This window comes from Penicillium daleae (genome assembly GCF_028827525.1).
Source record: "Penicillium daleae strain IBT 16125 chromosome Unknown utg000001l_segment0_segment0, whole genome shotgun sequence".
Lineage (NCBI taxonomy): Eukaryota > Fungi > Ascomycota > Eurotiomycetes > Eurotiales > Aspergillaceae > Penicillium > Penicillium daleae.
Window position 1 is genome coordinate 2,684,360 of NW_026623149.1, and position 26,807 is coordinate 2,711,166.

The following is a 26,807-nucleotide window of genomic DNA, read 5'->3' on the forward strand; positions in this document are numbered from 1 at the left end:
TGATGGCTAGGTTCGTCCACGGGCAGAATTCTGGGAACTTGAGAGAAGGAATGGGAGAGTCTAAGGTCGAAGGGGCTGTTCCTTAAATATTGATGAATACTGTTCATTTTGCGCATTTTCTAAAATTGCGAAACCGCTGCCATCATATTAAATCAGCGATACGCCCTCGAACCGGAGTAGGTAACCGTTGGCAGGTGCCTGATTTGTGAGCGATCTGGTCCACACCTCAGGCTAAACCCTTTGTTCCGGACCTATAAATCGTTCCTTTCGCATTTCTCTAGGCTGTATGTTTATGTGTCTTCTTGATATTTTGGAGGGAAGAGAGGAACTTGGCACTGTAAAGGAGAAAGAGAATACTGCCATATTCGAAATCAGTTTCCCCCGCGTACGTTCATAAATTATTTTTCCAACCACAGGAACTTACGGCAATTTGGAAACGTCTATACTCCTACGAATCGAGTCGGTCGAAGAGGCACTATAACACCCCGGATGCTAGAAGTATTATGTGATCACCTACTCGAAAAACCAGCCCTCTATCTAGATAAGAATTGTCTTTCTCCAGATGAATTCGAGACCTAGGTCACGACCTTAAGTATCCGAAGGGCTTTCGTAGCTTACGGTTAGTCTAAAAAGGTATCTCGACAGAAAGCAAGAGAGCAAAACTCCGATTTAAGGGAGATTTATTTACATAATATACAGTAGCTTTCGAAATCAGTTATACTTCATCCTGTTGCAACTTCATTCCCGGAAAATAAATTCGCTATATGTGCGCTCTGATTGGATCAGGTATTCCAGGCCTGTTTGCAGACCGCTTTCTATAATAGTCGCTGTAATTTATAATACAGTAATTAGATCACGAGGGATGTATTTTACGCGAAACCGGCATACACTCGCTACTGTGACTAGGCAAGAGTTTGAACACCCCTCTGGGGACCCACTCCCAGACCGCCTAGAATAGTAACATACCGCTTTCTAAATCTCGGAGCGAGTAGCGGTATATAGCGCGATATTATCATGAGTTTCAGATAATCCAACAACTTTTGTGCTAATCAAAGCCTATTGCCGATTGCATGAGTTGGGTTTCTGAGAGAATTATCGATATCATGAAGATCATATCATAACCTCCTATCCACTAGCTGGTATTGGTGTATATCTTGGTCTCTGGCCTAATGGCTCGGTCAAAAGAGCTTACACCAGCGCTCCAAGAGCCTATATGTGAGCTACATTATATTGGTAGGGGATACAGGCGTATTCATCACCGATACCCCTAGATCCCACTCTCAACTATTGTATATAGAATCAAGAAAGAGCCTGAGAGGAAACTAGGCATCTCGAAGCCTCGCTCTGGCCCTCCGAAGAAGCTTACTGAGGACGATAAAGCGCGGATTCGGTATGTTTTTACCGAACAATGACGTGTGACCTATGAGGATTTACTTTCTGAGGTTTCTTATTAGGTGAAAAAGGATTAAATTCGCCGACTATGTATTGAATGATGAGAATACGCGAAAATGGCGATGCTCCTCGAGACCCTATCTTAACGAGGAACATGCGGCTAAATGCCTACAGTGGGCCTGTCGATATCGATACTTTACACTAGCAGATTGGGCTCGTGTTTACTACTCTGATGAGTGTTCTGTTGAGCGTGGGATTGGTATTCGCTGTGAATGGACCTTAATACGGCCTCGAAATCAGCCAAAAAAGGGCGAATGCTAGGGTTTGCCGCACCGCGGTAAGCAGGTTAAGCAGATGTTTTGGGCCGCTTTCTCGGCTACTCGACCTACGGGCTTGATACCCTTATTCGGCGATCCTACATCAGAGCGTGGTGGGGTTAATCGATTCGTTATCGAATAATCATACCACCGAATCTTACCCAGCTTATTGTTTACTGAAGATGGGATTTTTATGCACAATAACGCACCTACGCACACTGCATATATTGTACGCGATGCATTAGAAGAGATGGAGATCGAGGTGATGGTTTGACCACCTCATTCGCCTGATGTCAGTCCAATTAAAAATATTTGGGCGCTTCTCAAAGCAGAAATCTATAAGATTCGGCCTGATCTTATACATATAAAGAACCACGAGACTAAAAGAATCTGTGTGGAAACTGCGCAGATTGCATTGCAAAATATTGATATGTGGCATGTAGAACACCTTTATAAGACAATTTCTAATAGGGTGCAAGCAATTAACGATTCCGAAGGGTGGTATACGCCCTACTAGGCCTAATAGGTGTGTATTAGTTAGTTATGTAGTAGGTTATCAATTTCATGTAGTTTTGGCGGAGGTTTTCGACCGGCAGTAAAGCGTGTAATTAAGGGTGTGTGGGGCAGGTATTCCTTGCGTAGTCACTATACGTCTTTTTGGGGAGTTTCCAGCTTACTCACTCCCTTCCCGCTCCCACTCATCCTTGCGCCCTTCCCACTGCACCCGCCAGTCATAACACAGAAGGCTGCGCTTGTACTGTAGAGAGCTAACCTTGGGAGGCAAACATGCATCTCCTTTTCAGCCTATACCCCGTACGATCTATCTCAAGCCCCTCCCCGTCTAGTGTACTTGACACAGGAATCGAGCGAATAAGTAAACCCTGACCCCCAATTCTCTCGGGTTCATTCAGTCATCCGAGTGGGAAGAAGGAAGGGCCCACTACACACATCTTCATGAGCCCTTTTTCTTCTGTTAGACTACAGTACCACTTATACACATATCTCTGATCCTATCCACTCTGCCGCATACTAGTCCATACTGTCTTAGCTTGCTCTGACAGGAGATATTTACGAATGGGTTCCGAAAAGTAGTAGGTCCAATGCTGCCCATCAACATTTTCCGCCTTATTTAAACCTTTCTCTCCCTCCCCGCCAATTTCGTTAACTCAATACGCTCCCTCAATTTACCAAAGGTAATATACTCTTGCGGCGCCATGCCACTGGGATGATGTCGAAAATAGTTCATGACAAGCTCCATCGCCTGTCTTGCTTCATCATGGTCGGATTCACCGTTGTCGGGTTCACCGTTGTCGGGTTCACCGTTGTCGGGTTCACCGTTGTCGGATTCGTCGTAGTCGGGTTCGTCGTAGTCGGGTTCGTCGTAGTCGGGTTCATCGTAGTCGGGTTCATCATTTTCTGTAATGTAATCCACTGGCAGGAGTCGAGGGCTATAACTCTCAATACTCGCTACAACGGGAATAGCCCTACTCTCCGACTTCACGAGCGTGTCTGACCGGGGATAAGATTCAGATTCGGCTTGTCCCTCAATTCTTTGTGCGATGAGAAAAGCAACCTCGTCTCTGATCGAGGTGGCGTAGAACTCCAGTTTGGATTGATGCTCGGCCAAGTCCGAAGTGTAAAGACTTGCTCCGAGTCTCCTAAGAGCAGACTTCTTCGTAAACAGTAATATATGATGGCAAAGGCGGACAACAACTACGAAGTACTCGAATAGGGATGCTTTTAAATGAATTGAGCGGGGATAAAGCCGTGAGAATTTTTCAAAACGTGGCGTTGAGCAACCGACGGTATAAAAAGATAAGACAGCTTCTCAAAGTAAGCCGTCGCATGTGCATTTACGGCCAACTATAAGTACGTGTTAGCGTAGGAGATAGGTTAAAACAAGATAAGCGACTAACCAGCAGTGACATCCGCACTAGCGTCCAAACTCCACATGCGATAATTTGTTGTGAGCCACCGATTATGACATCTCCAAGAGCTGCAAACTGCTGAACGCACTGAAGGAATCTTGTTGTCCGAGTTCCTAAGCAACGTCCCCGGGTCATTTTTGCGGACCATTTTTGGTCAATTTTCTCGGTGAGATCGATCACATCCCTCAGTGTGGGAGGTTCCTTGATTAAACGAGAACGCTCAGCACTGAAGTCTGCTTTCTGGTCGTCAGAGAGGTCGGCTTCAAATTCTGAAACTGCTCGAGCCAAAAGAATTTCAGCTTCTAGAAGCGATGTATCCTGAGGGGCCTTAGGCATTACGATGCCCACGACGCTTTGAGAAAGGTTTTGAGTGAGAAAAATTGTTGTGATAGATAGGTTGGATGTTGACGGTCGGGGAGAATAGATGGGGATGTCAGCTGAGGTGGTAGTGGGGTCAAACGAGAAAAGGTACAAGCAATGACCCGACTAATAGAGCGAGCGTGTATTGACTATCGAATTTTATCGTTCCATGTTGAGATAAGTAAGAAGGACTTACCAGGGCTTGACAAAGAACTTGACAAGAAGAATTCCGGGTAGATTGAAGAGTATTGGTTACAGCTACAAGGGAAGCCTCTCGACGACGCTGCACTTCGTGTTATTTGCTCCTAAGCCACGACCGTTGTACCTGCCAAGCCCCATCACAGCCCCAAGTACAGCCGCACGACGTGGCTTGCTCTTAATGTGTAATTTGCTCCTAAGCCATGGCCATGTTGCCTGTTGGTTCCTGTCACTACCTTCTGAGTGAGGCAAGAATGAGATGCAGAAGTGAACAGGACAGATTTCCAACGGCCGCCTTGTTGTTTGCTGAGTTTGCATGGAAACTTCCAGCTAGGGATGTTTCTGAGATTTGGTCGCTTGAACTTAATTTTGAGATGGGGATAGTCCGAAATAAGTAATGTCACAGTTCGTTTCCGACCTACTCGGGTGAGAGGGGCGTAAATGCTTCCATATTCTCGTGAGTTTCTGCGGATATTGATGATGGTCAGCTCGTTGATTCAGACTGTTCCGCCATTTCAGATGTGGAGAAGGACTGGCTCTCCATCATATCACGTATGAGAACGAGCTTTGCAGGAGGGACTCTTGAAGCCATATCACTTTGAAACAAGGGGTGCTAAACTGGGAAGACTTATAATTGTGATGTGTATGGAAGTTGTTGTGACGAAGGGGGAAAGGAGGGTCCGTAGATTCTACGTGGTCCTATGAAGCATTACGGTATTATTACGACGACTCATCTGTCGATGTAAGGCCATTACTAGGATTCTTTTGCCAAGCTTCTAGAGCGGTAAGCAAAAGTGGGTTAGCGTATTTCGGATACATTTTCCGGGAATGAAGTCGCAAGAGTTTGGAGGTTTAACAGATTTCGAAAACTACAGTATCGGACTTTCATTACCTAGTGTACCTCGACGAATCGTGCTATGATAAACGCGCGGGGCTTAGACGAACAGGGTAGTCACTACTCGGCAAAGCTCCTGTGCAAGTGTCCCGGTTCCATCGTGACCAGGGATACCAGATACTACCAGCGTATACTCAGCACAGGATAATTCTTTCCCGTGTCTTCCGTGGCACAACTATTACGGCGCTATTCGAGAACTTCATTGCTGAACTTCTTCAGCACTGCGGACGATGGCCAGATCCTAAGTCCGTTTTATGATGGATAATGCACTGGTCACTCTATACGACTACATCTAGAATTCCAATAGACTCAGAATATTTCTGGCAAATTTGGTTCTTTATAATTTGCTCGTAGACAATCTGAAATAAGACGATGCATAACAAAGGCACTTAAAGCAGGTTTATCCCGTCACTCTCTATATGTCAGAACCACCAAAATCAGACCATAACTTGGGATTACCGCATGACCTTGGCACCTATGCGTACCATCTTCTCCTGCCTTTCTAAGAGACCTCACAATCCCCCCATTATTGTTTGAGCTAGCATTGTCGGGGATCCTCCTGATTCACTTTCTTCCTTGTCTTCTTATGAATGTTAAAGGCTTTCTCGAACTCCCATACCTGAGACAGAAGGTCTCTGATGAGCTGTCCTCGTCTATGAAGAGGCGTCTCAAGAAGTTTATGGACCTTGGAATCAAATTGCGCGGGGATCTAAAGGTGTTCGTACCATCAGTATGACATCAACATTCAGTCGCGTTATATGACTTACTTTCCGACATTTCCGTTTAGATTCTCGGCACAGGCGACATGCATCACAGTTTGAGTCTCGAAGACAAGTAATATTGTCTGTCGATAACATGAGCTCAAGACACGGTACACAAAGTTCTCCACGAATCGTGCGGTAATCTCGTGGTGCCTTTGTGAGCTGCAGCTCGTCAATCTCGTCATCAAGAGGCTCGGCCCACTCCACCTTGTCAATTTCATGCTCTTGGGAACTTTGGGCCATTGGGATTGCAGCACTTTGTGGGACAAAAGAGATAGGTTAGAAGGTGGTATACTGTTGCACTCTATTGGACTTTCCACCAGTAATAGGATCATCTTCTTATAAACTCATCTTCGGGCAGTTAAATCATCTATAAAGTGGCCTGTCCCGGTTCATCCATCTAACAAAGCCGGTAAGGATGTCAGACATATCTAGTGAGTTTCCATTGTGGGAAAATGACACCAAAGAGAAAAAAATAGTATAGATGGCTTTGGTTTTAGGTCATCCATTGAATGAGGAAATGAAACATTCGGAATGATTCGTTCCCTCTTCGCTTGTCACTGTCTGTCTAGCGGCCTGATATGAGTCGAAAATGGCGTACTTCTAAGAGAGGCTCCTACTCAGTTCGGTAAATTCAAAGAAAGTCTCTCCACTCTCATGTACATCTTGTGTGCCACCTATGTGGCTTAGTTCCAAATGGAATTTGATATGGACACATGTTTCATCAAAAAACAAAACGTCGATTAAGGAACCGGTTTTAGTCAAAGACAACGATGAGGTCCTATTGGAGGAATATTCTCGAACATGAAAACACCACTGTATTGTACGCAAATCCGTGCATGGAAGCTATTGAGATGCTTATTATTGATTGGAACAACATATATCACAAAAAGGCTGTCCGAAGGTAATCGCATTTGGGTCCGCGGAGGGACCTAACAATCAATCCAATTGGAAATAGTTAGCCAACTCTAAGACCAAAGAATTGCAAACTTCCAATGTTTTTCCGTAGCAATTATCTATGGGCTATAAATCAAAAGTGGTTATGCATTTTTTTTGAAATGGCTTTTTTTCAGTCAGAGAAACCTGTAGATGAAAATCAAGGCTAGATGGCAAGGGCTGGATAATCGCTTACATAATCATCACCTAGCCACACCTAGTGGCTATGAGTTGAATGTGGCTGCGTTTCCTCTTCCGCGACTCCTTCGTCCTCAATTAAGCATTGCGATAAATGACATTGGAGGCCGCCAGGGATTCAAAACACGGATAGTGGACTAATATTCCTTTGAACTGTCCATCAGTCTCGCTGGGCAGCTCCAACTTCCCGCGGGCCGACGTAGCAGACCGCCCAGCCGTTGGCCTCAAAGCAATCAAAAGACATTCAGCACGCGCATTGTTCACAAGACCCCTGGCTTGCTGCCTGATCTGAGTCTTCACACACTCTCTAAATCTCAAGAGCGTCGGTCTCTTCTACACTTGGGGCTTTGAGATAAGGCTCTGTCCGTAATCCAGCGGACCCTGTCCGTCGGCATCTTTACACCAATCACCCGCTCATGTCCACGGTGCCTCCATCTGCTACACCCGTAGCACCTGTCGCAATGAGTGCATCCACCACTGTGAAGGTCGAGGACCAAGTTCCCGACACCCAGGAGGCCTCTCAAACCGCTAATGGTAGTGCCCCACCTGTCAACTGGGAGTCCGAGATTCAGCTTGTGTCCTCATTAGCAAAACTCCAGGAACTTGAACGAAAAGTGAGTGTTGAACCACCTCATTGCAGCCCTACCCCTCTCAATTCTATCCGCTCTCGCCATCTCTGGAATGCCAGCAACGTGACACATCATACTGACTCTGCCAGATTCATGAATTGCGCCACCTGGTGCCCAACAAGCTCTTGGAGCCACTAGCCAGCCTCTCATACCAAAGCGAGCCATCAAGTATCTCATTTGCAGACTCTCCGGTCCTTTTGCGCAATGGACTAGATCAAGCCGCGCGCACTCAGCTCGCCAATATCGAGAGCTTCAAGTCCACGTGGCAGGGCCCAGACCTGACGCCTGTCTGGGCACATGTCGAATCCCGCATCAAGGAATCTAATGGTCAAATCCTGCAACCAACGGGACTGTGGGAACGAGACTATGATGTGATTCTAGAGGAACTGCTCCAAACTGAGAAGAGCAAAGAAGAGGAGCGTCTACGTGAGGAAGAAGAGGTTGAGCGGACCAAGGCACAGGCTTCAGAGAGTGGTTGGCAAGGAGTCGTTGAGAGCTTTATTCAACGGAACGTGCCTGGGGTTCGTATCATCAAGGGACAAGGAGCGCAGTCGCTGGCGATCGCGCTTTCGAAGGCCGGAATTATCTTCCATGTCGAGGGGTTGAAGGAGAATGATGTCCCGGGAGTGGCCGAGTGGCATGTTTCGAGCAAAGCGCCGCCAGGACGAGTGCCAACGAAGATGGAGAATTCAATCATTGAGTGTCTGAACTCGCGGTCACGGAAGTGGGATCTCGCGTTCTTGTTGGTATGTATTACATTGGCGGCAAACGAGGGTGGGAGAAACAGATGCTGATACAATTTACTAGGACATGATATCTTCATATGCAGATCTCAAGCAGACTACATGTGTGAAGTGTAACAAGCTCACCAACGACTCTGCCCAATTGCCGATCATTCGACGAGCCCAGTCCACCAATCCTTCGACGCAGGATCCACGAGTCTTCGCATTCGATGCATTGCATTCTAGCTGTGCCTAATCCTAGCTATAAAATCCGCGACTCTATTAGAACGTCCAATCTATCTTCTAAATGATAAAAACAAACCAATCCATCACACCTTACGCTCCAAACAACCCTCATATCAACAACCAGGACAATGACTACGAATAGGATAAGCATGCCCATGCACATGCTCATAACTCCCAATCGCCGAATCACGATCATGAAGCCCACAATGACAATGACAATAACACCCTCCATCCTCACTCCCACTCAACCCCCCATCCACACTTCGCCCACCCAACCCCTCATCCCCCTGACACCAATGCACCCTCCCCTCCCGATCCCAAACCCTAATCGGCACCGTCGAAGCCACCTTCTTCTTCCCCGGCCACTTCCCACCCTCCCACTCGCAATCCGCATACTCGACCGCACTCCACGTCTTCTCGTTCGGAACCCCATACTTGCGCGTACTATAATCATATTTCTCGTGCTTTCCGCGTCGCGCCCAGGGGAACAGGATATCGTCTTCCTCGGGCTCGATGTCCCATCTTGCCCAGTTGGTGCTTGAGACCGTTCTTCCCGAAGATTCTTTGTGTTTGGTTGGAGGTGGGTGCTTTCCGATGGTGCCGACGTAGATGTCTGGGCCTTTGCCTGTTAGGACGTCGGAGAAGCGTTTGAAGCGGGACCAGCGGGTTGGGTTTCCTGGGCGTGGGTCTTTGGGCCAGATCCAGCCTGTTTGGGGCTTGGGTTTGGCGGGTTTTGTCGAGTTGGAGGGTTGCTTTTTGGACTTGGACTGGGATTGGGACATGGTTTTGGCGATTGAGATGGGTGGTTCCTTGGAGGAATGGAGTGATGATGGATGTGATATGGATGCTTCTGGGCTGGATTGAGCGGACGATGGGTTGGATTGGGATTTAGTTGTTGGAAATTTAGGACAGATATATGGATGTTGATCAACTAATTTTCCTTATGCTATTCGATTGCCATAGATGTAGTTGATGCTTCTTCTCTTTCAATGAATGTAATCGACTAGTGTTTTGCAGGACAGCTCTCTACCGCTGTCTGGCTGTACGTGCTAACTACATTGACAACACCCCTTGTGGCATGACCTGCATGGAAGGAATTATAGTAAACAGATTGTGTATTACAAAGAAGTGTATGTCTCACGATAGTCCCCGACATGCTGTCTTGATTGCATCCCGTCGGTTGTTAGGATAGATAATTTTAATCTCGACTACGAGTTTCTCCAAGTCTAGGAACCGGTACAAGACAGTCAGACCGGAAGTGGGAGTGAGACCAGAGAAGATAAGAGGAGACCCAACGCCGTTTCAGAAGGGAGCAGCACCTCCTGACGTAGATGGTTCCATTGTGTCTTTGCTCATTGCATGCATCATCCCGCCTACAAACCCCGTGATAATATCCCCGAGACAATATATCAAAGAATTAAACATGTTTGCCGATAAATGCAGTCAATTAAAGCATGTAGGTAAGTCCCAATCCGAAAATACAATGAAGAAAGGCCACGGGACGGCAATCCGCAGACCTGTCCCAGAAAACATATGAGATGCACATAGATGGGGAGAGGTGAAAACAAAGACACACCCCCAAAAGGCCCAGAGAGAAGGCCAAAAAACAAAGAACAAATCCCGTTCTTATGTCCGCAGAATCAACAAACGCCGGTTTTCTTGCTATTATCGTAATCCCAGATCGCTTTTCAGAACAATGAAACGCCACGATGTCAAAATATATCCATGAGAATGTCAGGTGCCACACTCGTCATTGCCGAAGGTGGCTCGTCAAGTATAGAGAAGGCCAGCCCCACCGACGAACCAGGTGAAGGAGAGGATGGTGATGAGGGCCATGCCCACGGCGAATTTGAGGCCTTGGCGTTGGATGTCGGAGATGGCGCCGCTACAGGTGGCACATTTGAATTCTAGGAAGATATTAGTTATTTTTAGCCTTGCGTAGCTGAGTACTGGTAAGCTCACCATTGAGAGGAGTGTAAGACTCCCGGCGGTACATGCCGAAGCTGTATCCAATTTGTCCACTCAAGTAGCCTGCCTGAGCAGTGTCGTCAAGCGACTTGTCTGCATCGATTACGAACAGCGTGTAGGTCGCAGTCAACAGGGAGATCGTCTGGGAAGCCTGGTACTTGTCGGTGTCCCAGATGAAGGTGCCCGTGGGGTCCACACTCATGTTCGAGGCGAGGGTATAGGTCTGACTGTTCAGACTGCAGGAAGCCACAACGTCGATGGCAGATGGGGTGACCGAGAGCGAGGTATAATTCCACACGAAAGTTGCGTTGTATCCGACCTTGAAGTAGGTGGTGGACGTAGCGGCCGGGGTGATCATCGAGATACCTCCGGCACCAGCAGCAGGGTCAATTGAGATCGAAGACGTCGCGGTGGTCTTGGTCTTGGTATTGCTCTTCGTGTTGGTGCCAGTGCTGGTACCCGTTGAAGTTCCGGTACCCGTTGAAGTTCCAGTTCCCGTCGTCGTGGCATCGGTGTTGGTTCCCGTGGAGGTTCCGGAGGCAGTAGAGCCAGAGGAGGTACTGCCAGCATCAGTAGTACCCGAACCGGTGCTGGCAGCGTCAGTGGTGGTCGAGTCTGATTGTCAAGATTAGCTCACGTCTCCAGTGATGGGATGCGTAGAAGGTAGTTAGTACCTGCTCGTCTGTCCAGGGTGTCACCCCGCTCGGCCAACAGCCCATCCCATGACCAGGCCGAGGTAAGTACACCCAGCAACAACACAGTGTAGAGAATGCTCAAGAAGGATCGCATGATGAAGATTCGATCACGCCGATCGTGATGGTGTGATGGAGTAAGAGTCGGTCAGGAAAGGGACAAGGTAGCCCTGGTCGGAGAGAAAAGGCCGAATCAACAACCCCCTTGCGTGAGCCGGGTGGAGTCGCTGGCGGATTGTTGACAGAGCGTGTTCGTGTTCAAGAGGAGGAAACAAGAGCCTCTTAAACTTGTGTCGGAGTCTTCAGCGAGCGTTGACCAGAGGAAAGGGGCGATCGACCAAACGTGGAGAGCCGAGAAAAATCGGCTGGTCTGTTGGAACCTATCTGGACCCTAAAGGTGCAGATCACCGGGATGAGTGGGTTGTGTGGAGGGCAGCGGGTCCAATAACTTGCAACCCACGATGAACAGCGTGAGCGAGGGATGCTGTGAAACGAGCGACGTGAAAGAAGTGAGAGAAGAGGAAGATTCGAAGTTGATGGGAGAGTGTGGCAAGGTGGGAGCGTGGTCACAGACGGCAAAAAGAGAAGCGCAGGGTGTTTGAGGTGTATTGGGGGGGCTAAACCCAAAGGGGCAAGGGACGAGTGAGACAACCCGCTATAAATAGGCGAGAGGCTAGTCCATTCACTAGTGCATGGGAGCTGAGCGTGGACGAGGTACTACTGTCCATGATGAGAGGATTGCCATATGATCAAGATCAGAATCAGGCCAGACATCATACGCAACACCCGTAAGGCTACTTGAATCTTGCAGTCAACCATCCGTGGCGAATGTCAATATTTACTCGGTCCTCGTTACTCGGGAGATCCTCGCCGGGATGAACCTCTCCAGTTCCGCACGGACCAACCCTTCGGAACCAGACTCCGATAACTCTCGATAAGTAAATCAGTCAACATTCAGAACCGGCAGAAATCGCTAGATCGCTGGCCGTGTAGTTCGGTATACCTGGATAAGATCCATGGTGTTTGTAGTTATCTTGAGACTGGTGTGGTTCCTTTGCTATTTGCCATGATCAAGGGATTGTTGAAGCTGAAGGGGCAACTCTAGCCGGAATGCTGGGCTATCAGAGCACTCACATTCTACCAATCGAAAACATGCTGGCTCGAAGTCTAATCCCGCACCGTCCTAACTTCGAGAAACATACAATGGTATCCTGGGTGTCCGACTCAGTCGATGGGCTAAATCGTAGGTACTACAGTAGGCGTAGGTTATGTTTACATTTAAGACCGGGACGCCTGAAAACCTACAGCCGGGCATGCAGAAATCATCCATTGAGTCATCAAAATCTTCGTCTAATGACGTTGTTGTTTAACATCTTACCAATAGGCTAAGACTAATGTACACACCGAGACCGCCGGGAGATCGTTCCTCACGATACCCTAATCATCCGACCGAGTAGAAGTTACTCATTTTACTCGTTAAAGAAAGAGATGTAGAATTATGTCAAGAAGAATAATTAATACTAATCTCTCCGAGCCGAGAATACCTAGGCCGAGTCAGAAATTAGGCGTATTCACTTTATTGACTTTTGCTAGGCAGTGTGACCCCCCTAAGCTATACCCTAGAACTATAAAAGCCCCCCTCCACAGATTTTACAACTGATAGAGGTGTCCCGTTGCTATATCTTGGTCAATATCGTGCGATCATGCAATACTGTAACATAGCTTGACCCAAATCTACCTCATCTTACATCGATCATGACCACCTTCCCAAACTCGGAATCAACACCGTGGGCTGCTCTCACTAACACCCAAAGACATTCCCACCCCATAGCCTGGAGAAGAATCAAATTAGGATCTGGAGTGATTGAGTTCTTTGGAAATCCCCATGACACTCCCCTCACTACCAAATCAGTTCCCATAACTGATATTGCAGGGGCATTATCGAGAGAGCACGACCACGTCCAGCTCGAGTACGACTGACCTCCTCACTATCACTCACTACCTTCAGCGAGCTCTGTCAAACCCTAAGTCACCAACCTAGATTCAGATGAATTTCACTAGATCCTCACAGGGAGACTATCGGACGGGCTATCTAAGAAATAGCCAATTCCCGATCATCCCCCCGGGGAGTACACTCTTCTCAATACTCCCAGGCAAGTTGAGATCGGATTTTTGCTACATTCCCCTTTCAATCTTTCTCAATACCCTTCGTCTTCCTCTACGATGCCATCTGCTCACTCAGACTTTCCCCTCTGCGCTACTCCCTTCAGAACCCGGTGTGTTCTTTCTCATCCGATATATTCAACTGGTTGCCCTCTCTCTCACAGTGTTTATATCACACTCTGCAATCTCATTCGCTAACAACCCTTAGGATACTACGCACTGAACAACACCTCTATCATGTCGACCACCGTGGGATCTGATTAGCCCAGCCGAGATCCCACACCCCTGAATACACTTACTTCCACCGAAGCCATGACGGTCACTCGCTCGAATTTCAAATCAGATGTCTTAAAGACAGAGGATGCCGATCAAAAACCCTCACAATCGATCGCGGAGTCTGCGGGACTGGTAGACAACGAGCTGTTTGTCCCACTCGCTGGCCCTCTCCCCGTCACAATCCCCACTGCAGACGAGACACACAAGGCTACTACTCGTGAGGCTCCGAAGTCGATCAAGATAGTCCAGAGACGCAAACGGAAGGCTCCAGCCCCGAAACCCGGCCCCGAGTCCAGCCCAGAGATAAAGAAGAAAGTTATGGTTGGGAAGCCCGGACTACCAGAAACTGATGATCCCGATTTCATCAAGACCAAGCCAGACGCTGTGACGACGATGGGCTTCCCCCTCCCTAAGATCAATCATGGGGGTACTCGACCCTCGAGGGTGCCCCGGCACTTATACCCACCGCTTCCGATCACAGAGGAAATGATGGATGACGCACATGCGATCGAAACGTTGCTTCAGGACCTCTTGGTCGTTCGAGAGGCGCTTGACTGGGATTGCCGACGCCTGGGCCGTCGACTGTGGTTAGTGAAGAGGAAAGCAGCACTGGAGGAGCAGCGGGAGGATGCGCACCGTCTGAAGTTGTGGGAGCATGGCGATGAACCTTTGCTTGAGTTTATCAAGCGGCTCGAGGAGGAGAATATGAAGCTTGATGAGCAGGAGTTCCGCTGAAGCGTTTTTGTGCCCAACTATCCATGGATGAAGGTTTTCTCTGGATATTTTGGATTCCTTTCGCAAGTTTAGGTGCGTTAGTTTAGTTTTGATAGCCTGAAGGCAGGAGAGATAGTTCAAGGAGGCAAGCAATATCAATATATCCAGGCTGCGCATTATTCAGGCTCCCTTTGTTTGCTTGTTTCCATCATGAATGGCTGCGTGAAGGTAACAGCGCCTAAAGTATAAAAATGAGTATAGTCTGACAAAACATTTCTGCCTTCTCTGGGTAACGCTTCGTCCCAAAGGGGAAATCAATAGACGAACAATCGCATTCTCCCTTCCTCTACCATTCCAAGGCAGCGAATAGCTTCATGGCTACCTTGAGCCTGTTTGCCATTAGGAGGGCTTAAAACCCTCCTCTATCCCCGTTCTTTCTCCCCTTCTCCTCCTCTCCAGATATTCTGCTCTCTACACTCTTGCCTCTTCAAACTTGCTCTTGCTCATACAATCTTCACCAATCTTGCGCTACAAGCTGAGTCTCTAATCTTGCTCCTACATCTCGATCCTCCAAGACCTTTTCAGCCTTCACAAACCTTCGTCCATCCTTCCAGCTATCCTTTTCACCTTCCAACATCAAGTATCACCCTGTGCCATGTACTATCCCACCGATAACACCAACACCTCTGACAAGTAAGACCAACTCACCTTCTCAACTAACATCACTCGTCACTAATACTTCTCCTTAGCCTGGGTCAAAGCACCCCTTCCCGTCCCTTCAATCCTGTTCTCTATTACGAGAACCCTCACCTCATTCCCATCTTCAGCAACGAGACTGAGCTCGGTGGTGAACCACTGGACCGAGCTACCTCTGACCAGCCCTATGGACCGGGCTACTTCACCAACCTGCTGAACGACAATCAGCAATTCGACCTGGAATCTCCTTTCTCACTTCCCATCATGCATCATCTCCCTTCTGAGCGCCGTCCATCTGAGTACCGTCCTTTCCTCGAGCCTCACCCTGTCGGTCCTACCATCATTCTTCCCTCGACGGACCAGCCTCTACCCACGACAGAGGAGGTTACCGGGATGACTATGATGCCCCCAATGCCTGCCACAAGTACCATGCCTCCACCGTCGTTTATGGCGGCTGCGCCGTCCATGGTGGCCATGTCCACCATGACTCCAATGACCAGCATGCCTCCAGCGTGGACAATGGGCCCGCCAAACCACATCACCACTGGCCCACCACCAGCGCCTCTCTCCACAAAGCCTAACGTGAGAAAGCGCGCGGCGACTGGCATGCCTGCTACCACTCACACACCTACCACAACCACCGGCCCAGCCATGGCCAACGTGGTAGACCCGCACCACCCCAAGTCCGCGGGAGCCTACTACCCTCCCACCAAGCGCATCAAGCGCGAGCCCATCGACAACCCCCGCAAGCCGTCATGGGCAATCTCCTCCGAGCCCGACGATGCGTCCATCATCTCCCTGCCCCGTCCTCCAATGGAGAAGGGGATCAACCCACCGCCTCCTCCTCCAGCGGAAACGCAGAACCAGCCCACCGGGGGCCGCGCAAACAGCGACCCCAGCAGTAGTAGTAGCAGTAGCAGCTACTCCTCCCCCAGCGAGGTCGCCGCGGCACCCCGGCAGCCCTCCCTTATGCAGAACCCGCCAGCACCCATCATCCCAGTCCCGCTGGAACCCTTCCCCGAAGCGGGGACCATTATGAACTTCCCGCTTCCTCAGATCGACCACCAAGGGCAGCGGCCTGCAGCGGCGGATGGTTACTTCTCCTCTCTCGAGGACGACCTCCTGTACCAGACGCAGGAGCCGTACGAGATTGAGATGGCGTACCGTGCCACCCTGCGGGTCCGCGAGCGGGTGGACTGGGACTGCAGGCGGTTAGGGCTGAGGCTGCGGTATCTGCGTCGGTGTCAGGCGAGAATGGCGGAGTGCCATCGGGCTGCGCGGGAGTGTGAGTGGCAGCGGAGTGACTTTTGTGAGCAGGCTGATGGCTGATGAGGAATGAGAGATGTGATGTCTAGGTTGAGATGAGAGCTTTCCTTGTTGGAAGTCGGGATTGATGAGCTCACGTTGATGATGGGAAGTGAGGAGTGTGAGCGGGACGTCCACTCTTACTTTTTGTGTACGGTTATGAATCTTTTTTTGCTGGAGCTGATGAATTCTTTTTTCTTAGACGATGGATTTTTTTTCTGGAGTTTAGATTTAGATTGTTGTTGCTTCTATGGAGTTGCCTTTTCTGCTGCTTCTTCGGGATATGATTTTTTTTCTATTTCAATTTTTTGTTTTATGGTTATCCTAAATTTTTCTACAAAGTCCAATCTTAATTTTCAAAGACTCCTCTTTTTCTTACCAGCAAAGCCATATCAAAAACTCGTTAGTTTACACCGCAAGGCTAGGTTCCAGTAACTTCTACGTGGCCACCAGGGTATACATATACAGCTAGGTATACCACAAGGACTATTGGAACGAGTAGTCCAGTATACCATACCCCCACACCCAACTATAGTCCACCCCACGAAGGATTGGATATATAAGGACACTCATTGCGCATAATATATTTAGTTCTTCGTGATCAATACACATTGTTACGTCGAAGATTCCCGTAACGATATCGACGAAGTCGTTATCAGCTAATAGTATCTTCTACGCCCGGTTCGGGATACCATCCTCGCCAGGCGCTTTATCAGGCAGGGCCGGCTTAATCGTATCGATGACCTCTTATTAGGTGACCGCTAGGAAGGTGATTTAGTCAGGAAAATCAGTCGAATTGATATCCGACAGATCACCGGCCGGTAGTTGTGGGAAGAAAACCTGCCGGGGTAATTCATCCTTCTCCTAGTTAGTCTCTGCTACTTCGCCATCTAGCTTTTTCAAAGAAGGGATATTACTGCCTCCCAACACTTGGTCACGGCTCCTGGCCTATTTTAACACTTTCCAGAGGCCCGTGGGCCCTTTAGCCACTGTGTCTTTGACCCACTAACGTAAACTACGTCGTAGGGCCTTGCTGATCACCCTTCCTTTTGAATTCCTCGCTGCTGTGTAATCCTGCAAGCGCGGAGACTCCAGGGGCTTGAAAAGAACACGATTGACTTATGACATGGAGCTGCAAATATGTCAGGCCGTGCTCTGTCGTAATACAATTTGAGATTCGTCTAATGTCGCGTCCGCAATATACTCCGTAGTGTAAATAGTATTTCGGACAGAAGACCATAATTTCCTGCAGCCAATTAACATATCAGCCTTTATTACCACTGTGGCGCAGTACCTCCCTGGATCCCATTGGAGAGCTGTTCCATATTACTTTTTATATGGCAGGTAGTCGTATTGGGGGAAGGTATAAAGTGCTCCTCCATTAGGGGTTCCTTTGAATCCCTAGGTTTCCAAATCATCTTATTCAGGCTGCCTAATAGCTACATAGTCCACTTATATGTTTCGTCCTTTCTTCAACACACTAAGTGGTCATACCTTTCTGTAATTAATCCCCTTTAATAGATATAGCTCTGTGTACATTTATCCAATCACATCTGAAACCGCGTTGAAATCTCACGCCTACCGCGCATGTAGACATGCATAGGACTTTTGGCGGCCACTTATAAAAATTACGCTTCTTGTTGTCACTCCACTCGGCCATTTTCAGTGTGCGAGGTGCGCGTCACCACTTGCTCGTATTGTCAATCGGAAATGCCAAGACTCAGAGCTAGAACTAAGGGCATGGGTACAGTTCCGAGATATGATTTGTTTTGAAAGCTTTACTACCAGCCACTTGCGCAGATGCAGTTTTAGGATAATGTGTTCCCTGGGAACACGGAACGATTTAGTCCAAAATCCTAGGGTTGCTTGCCTATCGAATAGAAAGCACTATGGAATGCCTACTCCGTTCCTGTGATACCAAAATAACTTACCGTATCCAGAAGGTCGACTAAGTATTGAATACAGAGATCCCAGTCAGATCCTTTGTTAAGACGACGTGCAGCTTGCCGAACTTCTAGCGGGTACTCACCTCCCGTCCGGAAGTATTTCTACGCACCAGTTTTTCTATCCAATTGTATGCATGTCTATAGGCCAATTCTTCCAAGTTGCCAGTCACTTCTTGCCGTGATACTTGCAGAAAGATATGATGAATGAGCGCTTTGGGGCAATATGTACCCGGATCCATGGTATCTGTCCCATCCTAGGCACAATATTCTAGGAAAGTCAATACAGTAAAAGGAGACGACGGTCGATAGAGGGTCAGTTAGATCCCGGCTTTTGAGTTAAACAAATTCCGTCAACGCACGATGACAACCCAAACCACGTCCGACCCCAGGAACACTCATCTTCCAGGAACGCGCTCTCGCCATACACCGAATCTGAACTAGATAAACTAGTATTTCGTGGATAACATCTTTGTAAAGCGTACTCTGTATAGCACGTCGCTTCGGATGACAGGGCTTCTCTTCTTTTAAAGTCTGATGACGTCACTATTGAGTTCCTAGACGCTGTGGCTGGCGCGATCCTTTCGTCTTGACCTTATTAGTCTTCTTCCGAATCGAGACCATCCCATTTAATCTCTTTGGCCGTCAGTGTTATTGCCTTTCCCGGATAGTCGAATATGATTGGCCTGGGTAATGATTCTGGAAAGATTACTTTGCTGCTCAATCCCTGTGATAGGTAAACCATGGTTTTGTGGAGTCGTACTATTAAGCCATGGCTCTCCTAGAGTCCATCGATGAGGCTGGAACCTCCTCGTTCGTCTAACCAGTACTCGGCATCGCATACAATATCCTGAATTGATTGCGCTAGATTTCGACAGCTCTTCGTCAGACGACAGAGTGATTCCGAGACATCCGGGTTTAAATAAGATCGGAGATGCGAGTGACTTTTGGAGAACTTAAATCTATTTTACACTGCTTCCTGTCTACAGTCTTGGGCAACTCTATCATCCACACCCGCTGCTGTAAGCCAAACCTACCGGGTAAAAGACTGCGTTCTCATACGAACACTTTCACTTCTAGTCCACCCACCGTGAATATGAAGTTGCCAATTTGGGCCCTCTATTTCGCAACTCTCAGTGCAGCTTCCGGCTGGACGCTTCAAGCTGGATCACAAACATGGACAGGATCGACCCCACAGCGCTGCAAAACCGTGTTCATTCCGCGAGGCGCGCAGATCAGCTGGCAAGGCACTCAGGGAGCTAGCACCGTCCAGCTCTTTAATGTGCAAGGCAGTTGCAGCAGAGTGTATCGCACCATTATGGGCGAGGGCGAGATAAATGCGTCGAACAATATCTATGGCTTCATAGTAAAAGCATGATCGCCGCTGGGGAAATCTTGAGATGGATTGGTACTTCTTTTCTATCTTGGTAAATTGGTATTACACTGTTGAAACGCGATTTTTTTGTACTTAAAAGGCGTTTTTCATGGCCCAGTGCTTCCCAGTTGGTTGAAAGGATCGAGGCAAAGACAATTTGGAAGTGTTTGCTGTACTTCAAAGGCAAAGTAAATAATGATACGAGGTCCAGATGGTAAAATGCTTAGTTTCCTATCAAGGTTAAGGAGTCAGATCGAGTGACCCAACAGAAAGTAGGATAGGCACTACGGCAGTATAAGAATACTATCGTAGTATAGCTGTGATATGTCAGTCTCAGAAGAGGTATATACGATAATCTCACTGAGACCCTTGCATGAAGGATGGATGGTTGCATTTGACATCGACCGTTATGCTTAAATACAGTAATCTCTTTCTTCTTTGATCCAGCAAATTAATACATTTGGGCTAAGGGGGTTAAGCACCAAGAATTTATCAGTAAACGGTATCCCAAAGAGTGTCACGGCGTAAGCTGTCCTCATCGCCCACTGCATCCGATGCGAACGTCAATACTGTGGGAAAGAGAGCCGCATCGAAAATGAGAGGATTGGTGGTTGGCAAGTGGAAATAGCAAACAAATCGAGCAACAGCCATCCATACTTTACTAGGGATCCTTCAAAGGATCAGTGGGGCGCCTGGCTTAAAGCTGATTGTTTCTCGCCGCTTCCGAGTCTGTCGATCCACGTGTTCGTGGAAGGCTATTAGTCTTCTAAATGGGCTGGTCTGGATCTTTCGAACACCAATCTAACCTGTTAACGAGGTTATCCAGAACATACTGGTTTATGGTTCTAACGAACCAGTAATCGTCACCATGAACGTTTCTCCTTGGATGTTGGACAATTGATGAGTAATAGAACACTAATACTACTGTGGCTAGCGCGAGGACCTTGGCCAATAGGCGCGAGCAAATGGCCGCCCCGCGGCGACCCAATCAAGTAGTCTGTCTGGAATGCTCTAATTAACTAGTTAACTAACTAACTAACTCGTTAACGTAATTCCCGATCACCCTAAAACACCATACTAAATGCGATTTTTCATAACTTCATATTTCAACACTTAAGGCTAATTATATGGTCTTAGGGTATCTTAGTATTAAATATTTTATACTATGTATATTTATTAGCTCGATAAATATTTTGGGACATGATAACATAGAGATATATATTCATAATGCTCGATCGGAGCGTATTTTTGGTAACGCAGGTAAATAATTATTTTCTGAATATACTAGTTATACTAAAGTATTTCATATATATGGAAATCATAGGATACTAAAAATTCAGTGATAGTATCTTCTTGTTGTCGATATATTAGTACCTGAAAAATCGCATTTAGTATGGTGTTTTGGGGTGATCGGGACGGCCGGGTGATCAGGAATTAACTTACGTTAGTTGACTGACGTAATTCCCAGTTGTCCTGATCTCCAGCCGTCCCGATCATCCTATCCAAAATCGTATCCTGCTACATACCTACCTACTTCAACCAACTACCATACCACCAATTCGCTCTGAATCTCCGCAGAAATTAGCCGATCAAGAGGGCAAGATTTATTAGCCCTTGATGATCTTCAAAATGGCCGCATCAAATCTATTCGCGCAGCAGCCAAGCTATACGATGTACCCTACACTAATGGACGCGTTAACGGCCTAACCTCACGCGTTGATAAACGCCCAGCTGGTCATAAACTGACCCAATTAGGAGAGGATTCGCTTACTGAATGAATACTCTCTATGGATACGCGTGGAGCAGCCCATAGGCCGGCTACTGTAGGAGAGATGACTAATATCCTCCTGGCTGCGCGCAGCTAACCTCCGCCTACCGCTGGCAAGAATTGGCCATCAAAATGTGTTCAACGACGCGATGAGCTTCGGACACGCTTTTATATATGATACGATTTCCAACGCGCATTAAAAGAAGACCCAAAAGCCCTGCGAGCCTGGTTTGCAACCGTACAAAGCGTAATTGACGAGAACGGGATATAAGCGGAGGATATCTACAACTTTGATGAGACAGGCTTTGCAATGGGCCTAATGTCCTCGCAGAAGGTAGTAACGAGAGCGGAATTCTGCGGTCGGAGACGTCTCCTATCGCCAGGAAATCGCGGATGGGTTAATGCTGTCGAAGCAATTTGCGCAGATGGCTATTCGCTACCGCCATACATAATCTTCATGGGCAACAGGGCCATGGTGGACTGATTCCAAAACCTACCACAAGACTGGCGATTCAAGGTCTCTGATAACGGTTAGACAACCGATATAATAATTAGCCTACGTTAGCTACAGAAGCTTTTTATCCAATCAACCAATTCGCGTGTGCGCGGCCGGTTTCGCCTTCTAATTCTTGACGGCCATAGTAGCCACCTTACGCCCCAATTCGACAAACTCTTTAGGGGCCCCCCTTTTGGCCAAGACTATTCTTCGGGCTGATCTACCTCAGCAACCTCAACCCCTTTTACAGATATTGAAATAACAGTGACTTCAGGCCGAATGATTGAAAAGTGGCGAAGTGCAGATGCCAAGGCGCAATTCGCAGCAGATTAGACAATCCTGCCCAATGATTCCTCCCAAAAAGTAAACATAAACCTGAGACGCGGGCAGGACGGAAGGAAAGTTTAGCCGAGGAGTCCACGTCAGCGCTTCAGGGGCCTGAAGCGGCTGAAGAGTAAAGCGGTTGAAATAAAGTCCAAAAACAAAACATACAACAGCCAGGATTCGCATGTGGTCACCCACCATACTACTAACTGGCCGGCGTGTGGCTTAAGTACGGCTGAGCGGACGGGAAGCCCTGTTCTCCACACCCTATGGTCGTATGTGCTAGATTGACCATCAAACTAAACTATATGCTATGAATGTTTGTAAAGCTCTTCTTCCGTCTAGTCGCGGCAACCATGGCGATTATCCAGGTTATAGTAAGAGTAAGGTATTTACCTCCCGTCCGCACTTACTCTCAGTGACCAGCAGGTACCGCGTAACAACCCCGGGGGACTCCTTCTGGCAGTCAATATATACTCGACGCCTCCGACCAAGACTTTCTCCGGCCCAGTATACCTGTAGCGTTAGACGCGGCCGAAGGAAGGCCTTGGTTCTCTACGATCATCAGACTGGTTGGTTAGAGATATAGCTTGAATAATACATAAATTTATGCCCCATAAACTGTATTCTAAACTCCGTGCTTAGTCGTTTTCAAGGCACACCCAAAATACACCTCACAAAACCCCCTAATCCGTGGTTTCCAGTTCAACACCCGCTTCACACTTCCCCCGCAACCACCTCACATACGCCCACCCCTCCCGCATCAGACGAAGCTCTGCCGAGTCTGTCGCCGTAATCACCGGCATGGGCGTAAGGATAAACGACGTCCAGTCGTCATTGTCACCCTCACCACTTCTCTCCCCTTCTCTGCGGGAAGCTGCTGCCGCGGAGGCTGCGGCTGTGAAGCACACCCAGACATATGCCTCCGGCGCGTGCTGCAACCACGAGATGAAGTCGATTTTCGGGAGCGTGGCTTTTAGGAGCGAGATGTCATCGTGCAGGAGATGGGGTCTTGTGGTAGAGGAAGTAGGTATTCTTGTTGTTATTATTGGTGTTATTACCTTTGTTGTTCTACTTGTCTTCGTCATTTTTGTTGGTGGTAGGGATGTGCTTGCTTCGGTTCGTGCAGTGCGCAGGAGGAGATTGCGGCAGATTTTCGCGGCCAGCTGAACGCATTTATTCATGTTTTGAGCCGTTGTGCATTTATTCCCCAGTGAAGGGAAGAAAGATGCGCGTCGTAGAGCGTCAGCGCCGAGAGTTAGTATCGTTTCTGCTGCTGCTGCTGTTGTGTCAGTGAGGGATTCGTGGAGAGGGGTTTTCGTGTCTTGTTGGGTCACTACGCGTGCTGTGCTGATGAGGTCGAGCACGGTCTCCGGGGTCAACACTGGTGGCGCGAAGGTATCGGTGCGGGCAGCAGCGCGCGCGAGGACTCGGCTGAGAAGGGTCGAGGGGGAGATCCCCGACAGAGGATGGACGGGATGGACACTTCCGTCGCGTGATATCGTCGAGTGGGGGAGGAAGAGGGCATCGGTATGTGAGACCATTGAGAGGGTAAAGTGTGTCCTGTGAAGAGTCAGTGGATTGCGAACGAGATTTCAATATAAATATTTGCTCACATGTTAGCCAGGCCCATCAACGCCTCAGTCTCCGGTCCTTGGTCATGCTTCCTCGTCAACAGCTGAATGAGGCCCTGATTGTGCGCCCGGAAGCCATCGACGTTTCCAATGACTATCTGTGGTATCAAGTTAACTATGTAACAAGACAAATATTGTAAGGAAAGAGAGAGGGTAAGCATACATCGAAGAAGCCTAACCCCAGGACTGCCCCTATTGTTTCATAATTGACACGAAACTCCGGTTGCGTTAGTCTCTCACGAAGCAGTCTGACTGCTTGGAGCTGGTGGTAGATTGTGCGTGGGTTATTAGCAATGCCGAGTAATCCGTCCATGTGCGCCGACGCGGCGAAGATGGTCGCGTGGAAGAGGCACGGGTCGCCCAGAGCACAAAGCATCCAGTATGACTGTGTATGTCTCGAAAGGCTGTTCGGCAGAGCAGTCGTGGCCGGTATTATAAGGACCGAGAAAACTAGATACCAGGGATTAGGTTGGTATTCTAAAGATTGGGGGAGGGAAAGTCCAACAATGATGGATTAAGCCTGGAAGGTACTTTGAATCCCGTACCGGGTAGATAGTCCGGATTTCCGGCCCGTAGAGGGTTCGCAGATGTGCCTTGGCTCTCACAACATTGGATATTTGGTCTAAATCGGATTATAATTCAGTTTGCCACGGAATTAATACTAGAGGGCTGGAAGGCTTACAAGGCGACTTGGCTGTACCCTTGTGCGCCGGAATAGTGTCGTAGACACATACTTTAGACTGTCTGTCGTACGTGTATTAGCATTACATGTTCAAAAAAGAAAACAAAGCCTCGTCATATCCTAGGAATGATATCGGAATGATAATTAGAAGCGGTTCAGCCTTACGATTCGCAGCGTGTGCATGAGGGCAACCCCCGATTGCAGGCTCGTTTCTGACTCCGACACTGTCCGCAGGCCATCTCAGCCTTGGGCGGCTGCCACGCTAAAACTGGCCTACCACGCGCGACGACAAACTCATTAGCTCATGTTCGAGCTAGACGAGTGACAGCTTGAAAGCACGCGTGTTGGCAACAGTGCGGAGGGGGACGAGGCTCACCGTACTAGGTCAATGGGCTGGGGCACATCTTTGTACCGACAGAATTCATTTGTCCGGACACTGGAAGTTAATGTCAGAGAACTGTCAGATTCTCGAAGCGGGTAGGCGTACCTGCTGCAGCGCGAGCACACGGGTAGAAGGCGATCACATTTGCGCTTCTTCTGGGCGCATGGGACACACGCACCCGGTGCGCACCGCATCCTTTATGACGAAAGAGGGGCGAGTTTATTTTCCGAAAGTAGTTCCAGCCGCAATGTGCAGTAGTTGTGGGAACAGCCTCGGATGGAAAGAGGTACAGGCCCGGTCGAGGATCAAAGATAGCTGGTTCGTTGAGTAGGCATCTCCAGGGCAAACCAAGGGAATTAGGACCACTGTCGGGAACTCTGCAGGAGAGGATCAGGTCGTCGAAGGAATAACAACCTTTTGTCACAAGCGTCGTTCCTGCAGAGTAGTGGAATGTGGATGAAGACTGACTCGCAGAGCTGAGGAGGTGCCCGCCAAGGGTCCGGTTTCAATCTTGCAGACTAAGGCTTAGCACTCCTCGCTTATCATCAATGGCTCGAAAAGCAGCTCAACGTCCCGGAGAAAACATCCAAGTCCCAATTTCCAGTCGTTGGACCCATCTTCTCAGCTTGATAGGGTAGAGGTGCCAGGTTCGGGATGTTCTTGTATCTATACACATGCGGCTGAGTGTGAATTCGGTGATAGCCGTCTCACTCAGCTCGCGCTGGTAACGATCCTGTAGAGTTGAGGAGCAACCGAGAGCCAATCAATTCCCGGGCACCCTGCATTAGTGCCATCACGTGCAACTCCAGCCGGGAAACGATGAGCCGAACTTTTCAGCAAGGCAACAACATCTCCGACTCATAATTACATTTATCCTTACTCTTGGCCTTTGATAAACAGAGCATTACGTAAAGGCAAATTAGATGCATACTCAGGTTGAGTATATGAGATATGAATTAAAATTGACCTCTCGTCTATCACATACGAGTCAACATTGATACTTCAACCAGTCAATGCGCTCACATAAAAACACAGTAGTTAAAAATTAAACCCAATATCCCCTCTAACCCAACACATTAAAAACAAATCATAAATTACCAGATTCTCCAAGCCCAAATCCAAGTACCATCTACGAACTCTTAAAGACAGCATTCAACTGGACCTGATCACACCCATTCGGCACTACACTCCCCGCAGTGGTGTCTTGATAAAATAGCTCCAGCAGCGACGTACCCTGCCCAGGACAAACTTAAAAAACAATCCATTCAAGTTAGCCAATCTCTCCCCTATCACTTCAATCATGTATCCATATCAAGAAGTTAATAAAAAAGAATAAAAAGACTTACCCAACCACCCACCCCACCTGGAACTATCAACCCCCAACCGCCCATCCTCCGCAATCTCAAACCCAGTACTAACCGCACTCGCCGCACTCGGACTCACGCTAACCTCCACATTTCCCTGGACAACATCGCCATTGACCAGCGCCAGCGCCCAGGGTGCCTTATTCGGCGCCTCGTAGTGCACGGTTGTGTTGGCGAGGGAGAATGTTGCGGCGTTGGCGGGGTCGCGGAAGACGGGGTTACTGTTTAGGGGACCTGTGGATTGGGTGGAGAGGTAAAGGTTGTCGTGGGCGGTGTTGGGGCTGAAGGTTACTAGGTTGAAAGGTGTGGTAACTGGGGCGGCGGTTGTGGAGGGGAAGAATGGGAGGATGAGGGGGAGGATGGGGAGGAGGTTCATTTTGTGTGTGTTTTTGGGGGTGTGGTCGTATGGTTGTTTGAGAGGTTGTTGAGTTGGGGAGGCAGTT

General features: G+C 48.4%; 9 protein-coding genes across 9 annotated transcripts; 3 read left to right on the plus strand and 6 right to left on the minus strand.

Moving 5' to 3' along the window:
• Window positions 1-2,838: 2,838 nt before the first annotated feature.
• Window positions 2,839-3,785, minus strand: N7458_000867 (uncharacterized protein; the record flags this gene model as incomplete). Its single annotated transcript, XM_056904261.1, has 2 exons — window positions 2,839-3,381; window positions 3,726-3,785. 2 exons carry the CDS (start codon window positions 3,783-3,785, stop codon window positions 2,839-2,841), a joined length of 603 nt encoding a protein of 200 aa, XP_056772028.1.
• A 1,843-nt stretch (window positions 3,786-5,628) lies between these two features.
• N7458_000868 (uncharacterized protein) lies at window positions 5,629-6,094 on the minus strand (the record flags this gene model as incomplete). Its single annotated transcript, XM_056904262.1, has 2 exons — window positions 5,629-5,799; window positions 5,858-6,094. 2 exons carry the CDS (start codon window positions 6,092-6,094, stop codon window positions 5,629-5,631), a joined length of 408 nt encoding a protein of 135 aa, XP_056772029.1.
• A 1,352-nt stretch (window positions 6,095-7,446) lies between these two features.
• N7458_000869 (RNA polymerase II mediator complex subunit MED27 domain-containing protein) lies at window positions 7,447-8,592 on the plus strand (the record flags this gene model as incomplete). Its single annotated transcript, XM_056904263.1, has 3 exons — window positions 7,447-7,599; window positions 7,704-8,360; window positions 8,422-8,592. 3 exons carry the CDS (start codon window positions 7,447-7,449, stop codon window positions 8,590-8,592), a joined length of 981 nt encoding a protein of 326 aa, XP_056772030.1.
• A 103-nt stretch (window positions 8,593-8,695) lies between these two features.
• N7458_000870 (uncharacterized protein) lies at window positions 8,696-9,364 on the minus strand (the record flags this gene model as incomplete). The annotated part of the gene is made up of 1 exon (XM_056904264.1): window positions 8,696-9,364. One exon carries the CDS (start codon window positions 9,362-9,364, stop codon window positions 8,696-8,698), a length of 669 nt encoding a protein of 222 aa, XP_056772031.1.
• Window positions 9,365-10,352: 988 nt separating this feature from the next.
• Window positions 10,353-11,339, minus strand: N7458_000871 (uncharacterized protein; the record flags this gene model as incomplete). Its single annotated transcript, XM_056904265.1, has 3 exons — window positions 10,353-10,489; window positions 10,545-11,165; window positions 11,225-11,339. 3 exons carry the CDS (start codon window positions 11,337-11,339, stop codon window positions 10,353-10,355), a joined length of 873 nt encoding a protein of 290 aa, XP_056772032.1.
• Window positions 11,340-13,717: 2,378 nt separating this feature from the next.
• N7458_000872 (uncharacterized protein) lies at window positions 13,718-14,416 on the plus strand (the record flags this gene model as incomplete). The annotated part of the gene is made up of 1 exon (XM_056904266.1): window positions 13,718-14,416. One exon carries the CDS (start codon window positions 13,718-13,720, stop codon window positions 14,414-14,416), a length of 699 nt encoding a protein of 232 aa, XP_056772033.1.
• A 634-nt stretch (window positions 14,417-15,050) lies between these two features.
• On the plus strand, window positions 15,051-16,420 carry N7458_000873 (uncharacterized protein; the record flags this gene model as incomplete). The annotated part of the gene is made up of 2 exons (XM_056904267.1): window positions 15,051-15,088; window positions 15,145-16,420. 2 exons carry the CDS (start codon window positions 15,051-15,053, stop codon window positions 16,418-16,420), a joined length of 1,314 nt encoding a protein of 437 aa, XP_056772034.1.
• Window positions 16,421-22,988: 6,568 nt separating this feature from the next.
• On the minus strand, window positions 22,989-25,194 carry N7458_000874 (Zn(II)2Cys6 transcription factor; the record flags this gene model as incomplete). Its single annotated transcript, XM_056904268.1, has 7 exons — window positions 22,989-23,865; window positions 23,919-24,034; window positions 24,100-24,321; window positions 24,482-24,558; window positions 24,619-24,680; window positions 24,995-25,054; window positions 25,106-25,194. The coding sequence occupies 7 exons, from the start codon at window positions 25,192-25,194 to the stop codon at window positions 22,989-22,991; spliced, it is 1,503 nt and encodes a 500-aa protein (XP_056772035.1).
• A 935-nt stretch (window positions 25,195-26,129) lies between these two features.
• Window positions 26,130-26,740, minus strand: N7458_000875 (uncharacterized protein; the record flags this gene model as incomplete). The annotated part of the gene is made up of 2 exons (XM_056904269.1): window positions 26,130-26,248; window positions 26,347-26,740. The coding sequence occupies 2 exons, from the start codon at window positions 26,738-26,740 to the stop codon at window positions 26,130-26,132; spliced, it is 513 nt and encodes a 170-aa protein (XP_056772036.1).
• Between the last annotated feature and the right edge of the window lie 67 nt (window positions 26,741-26,807).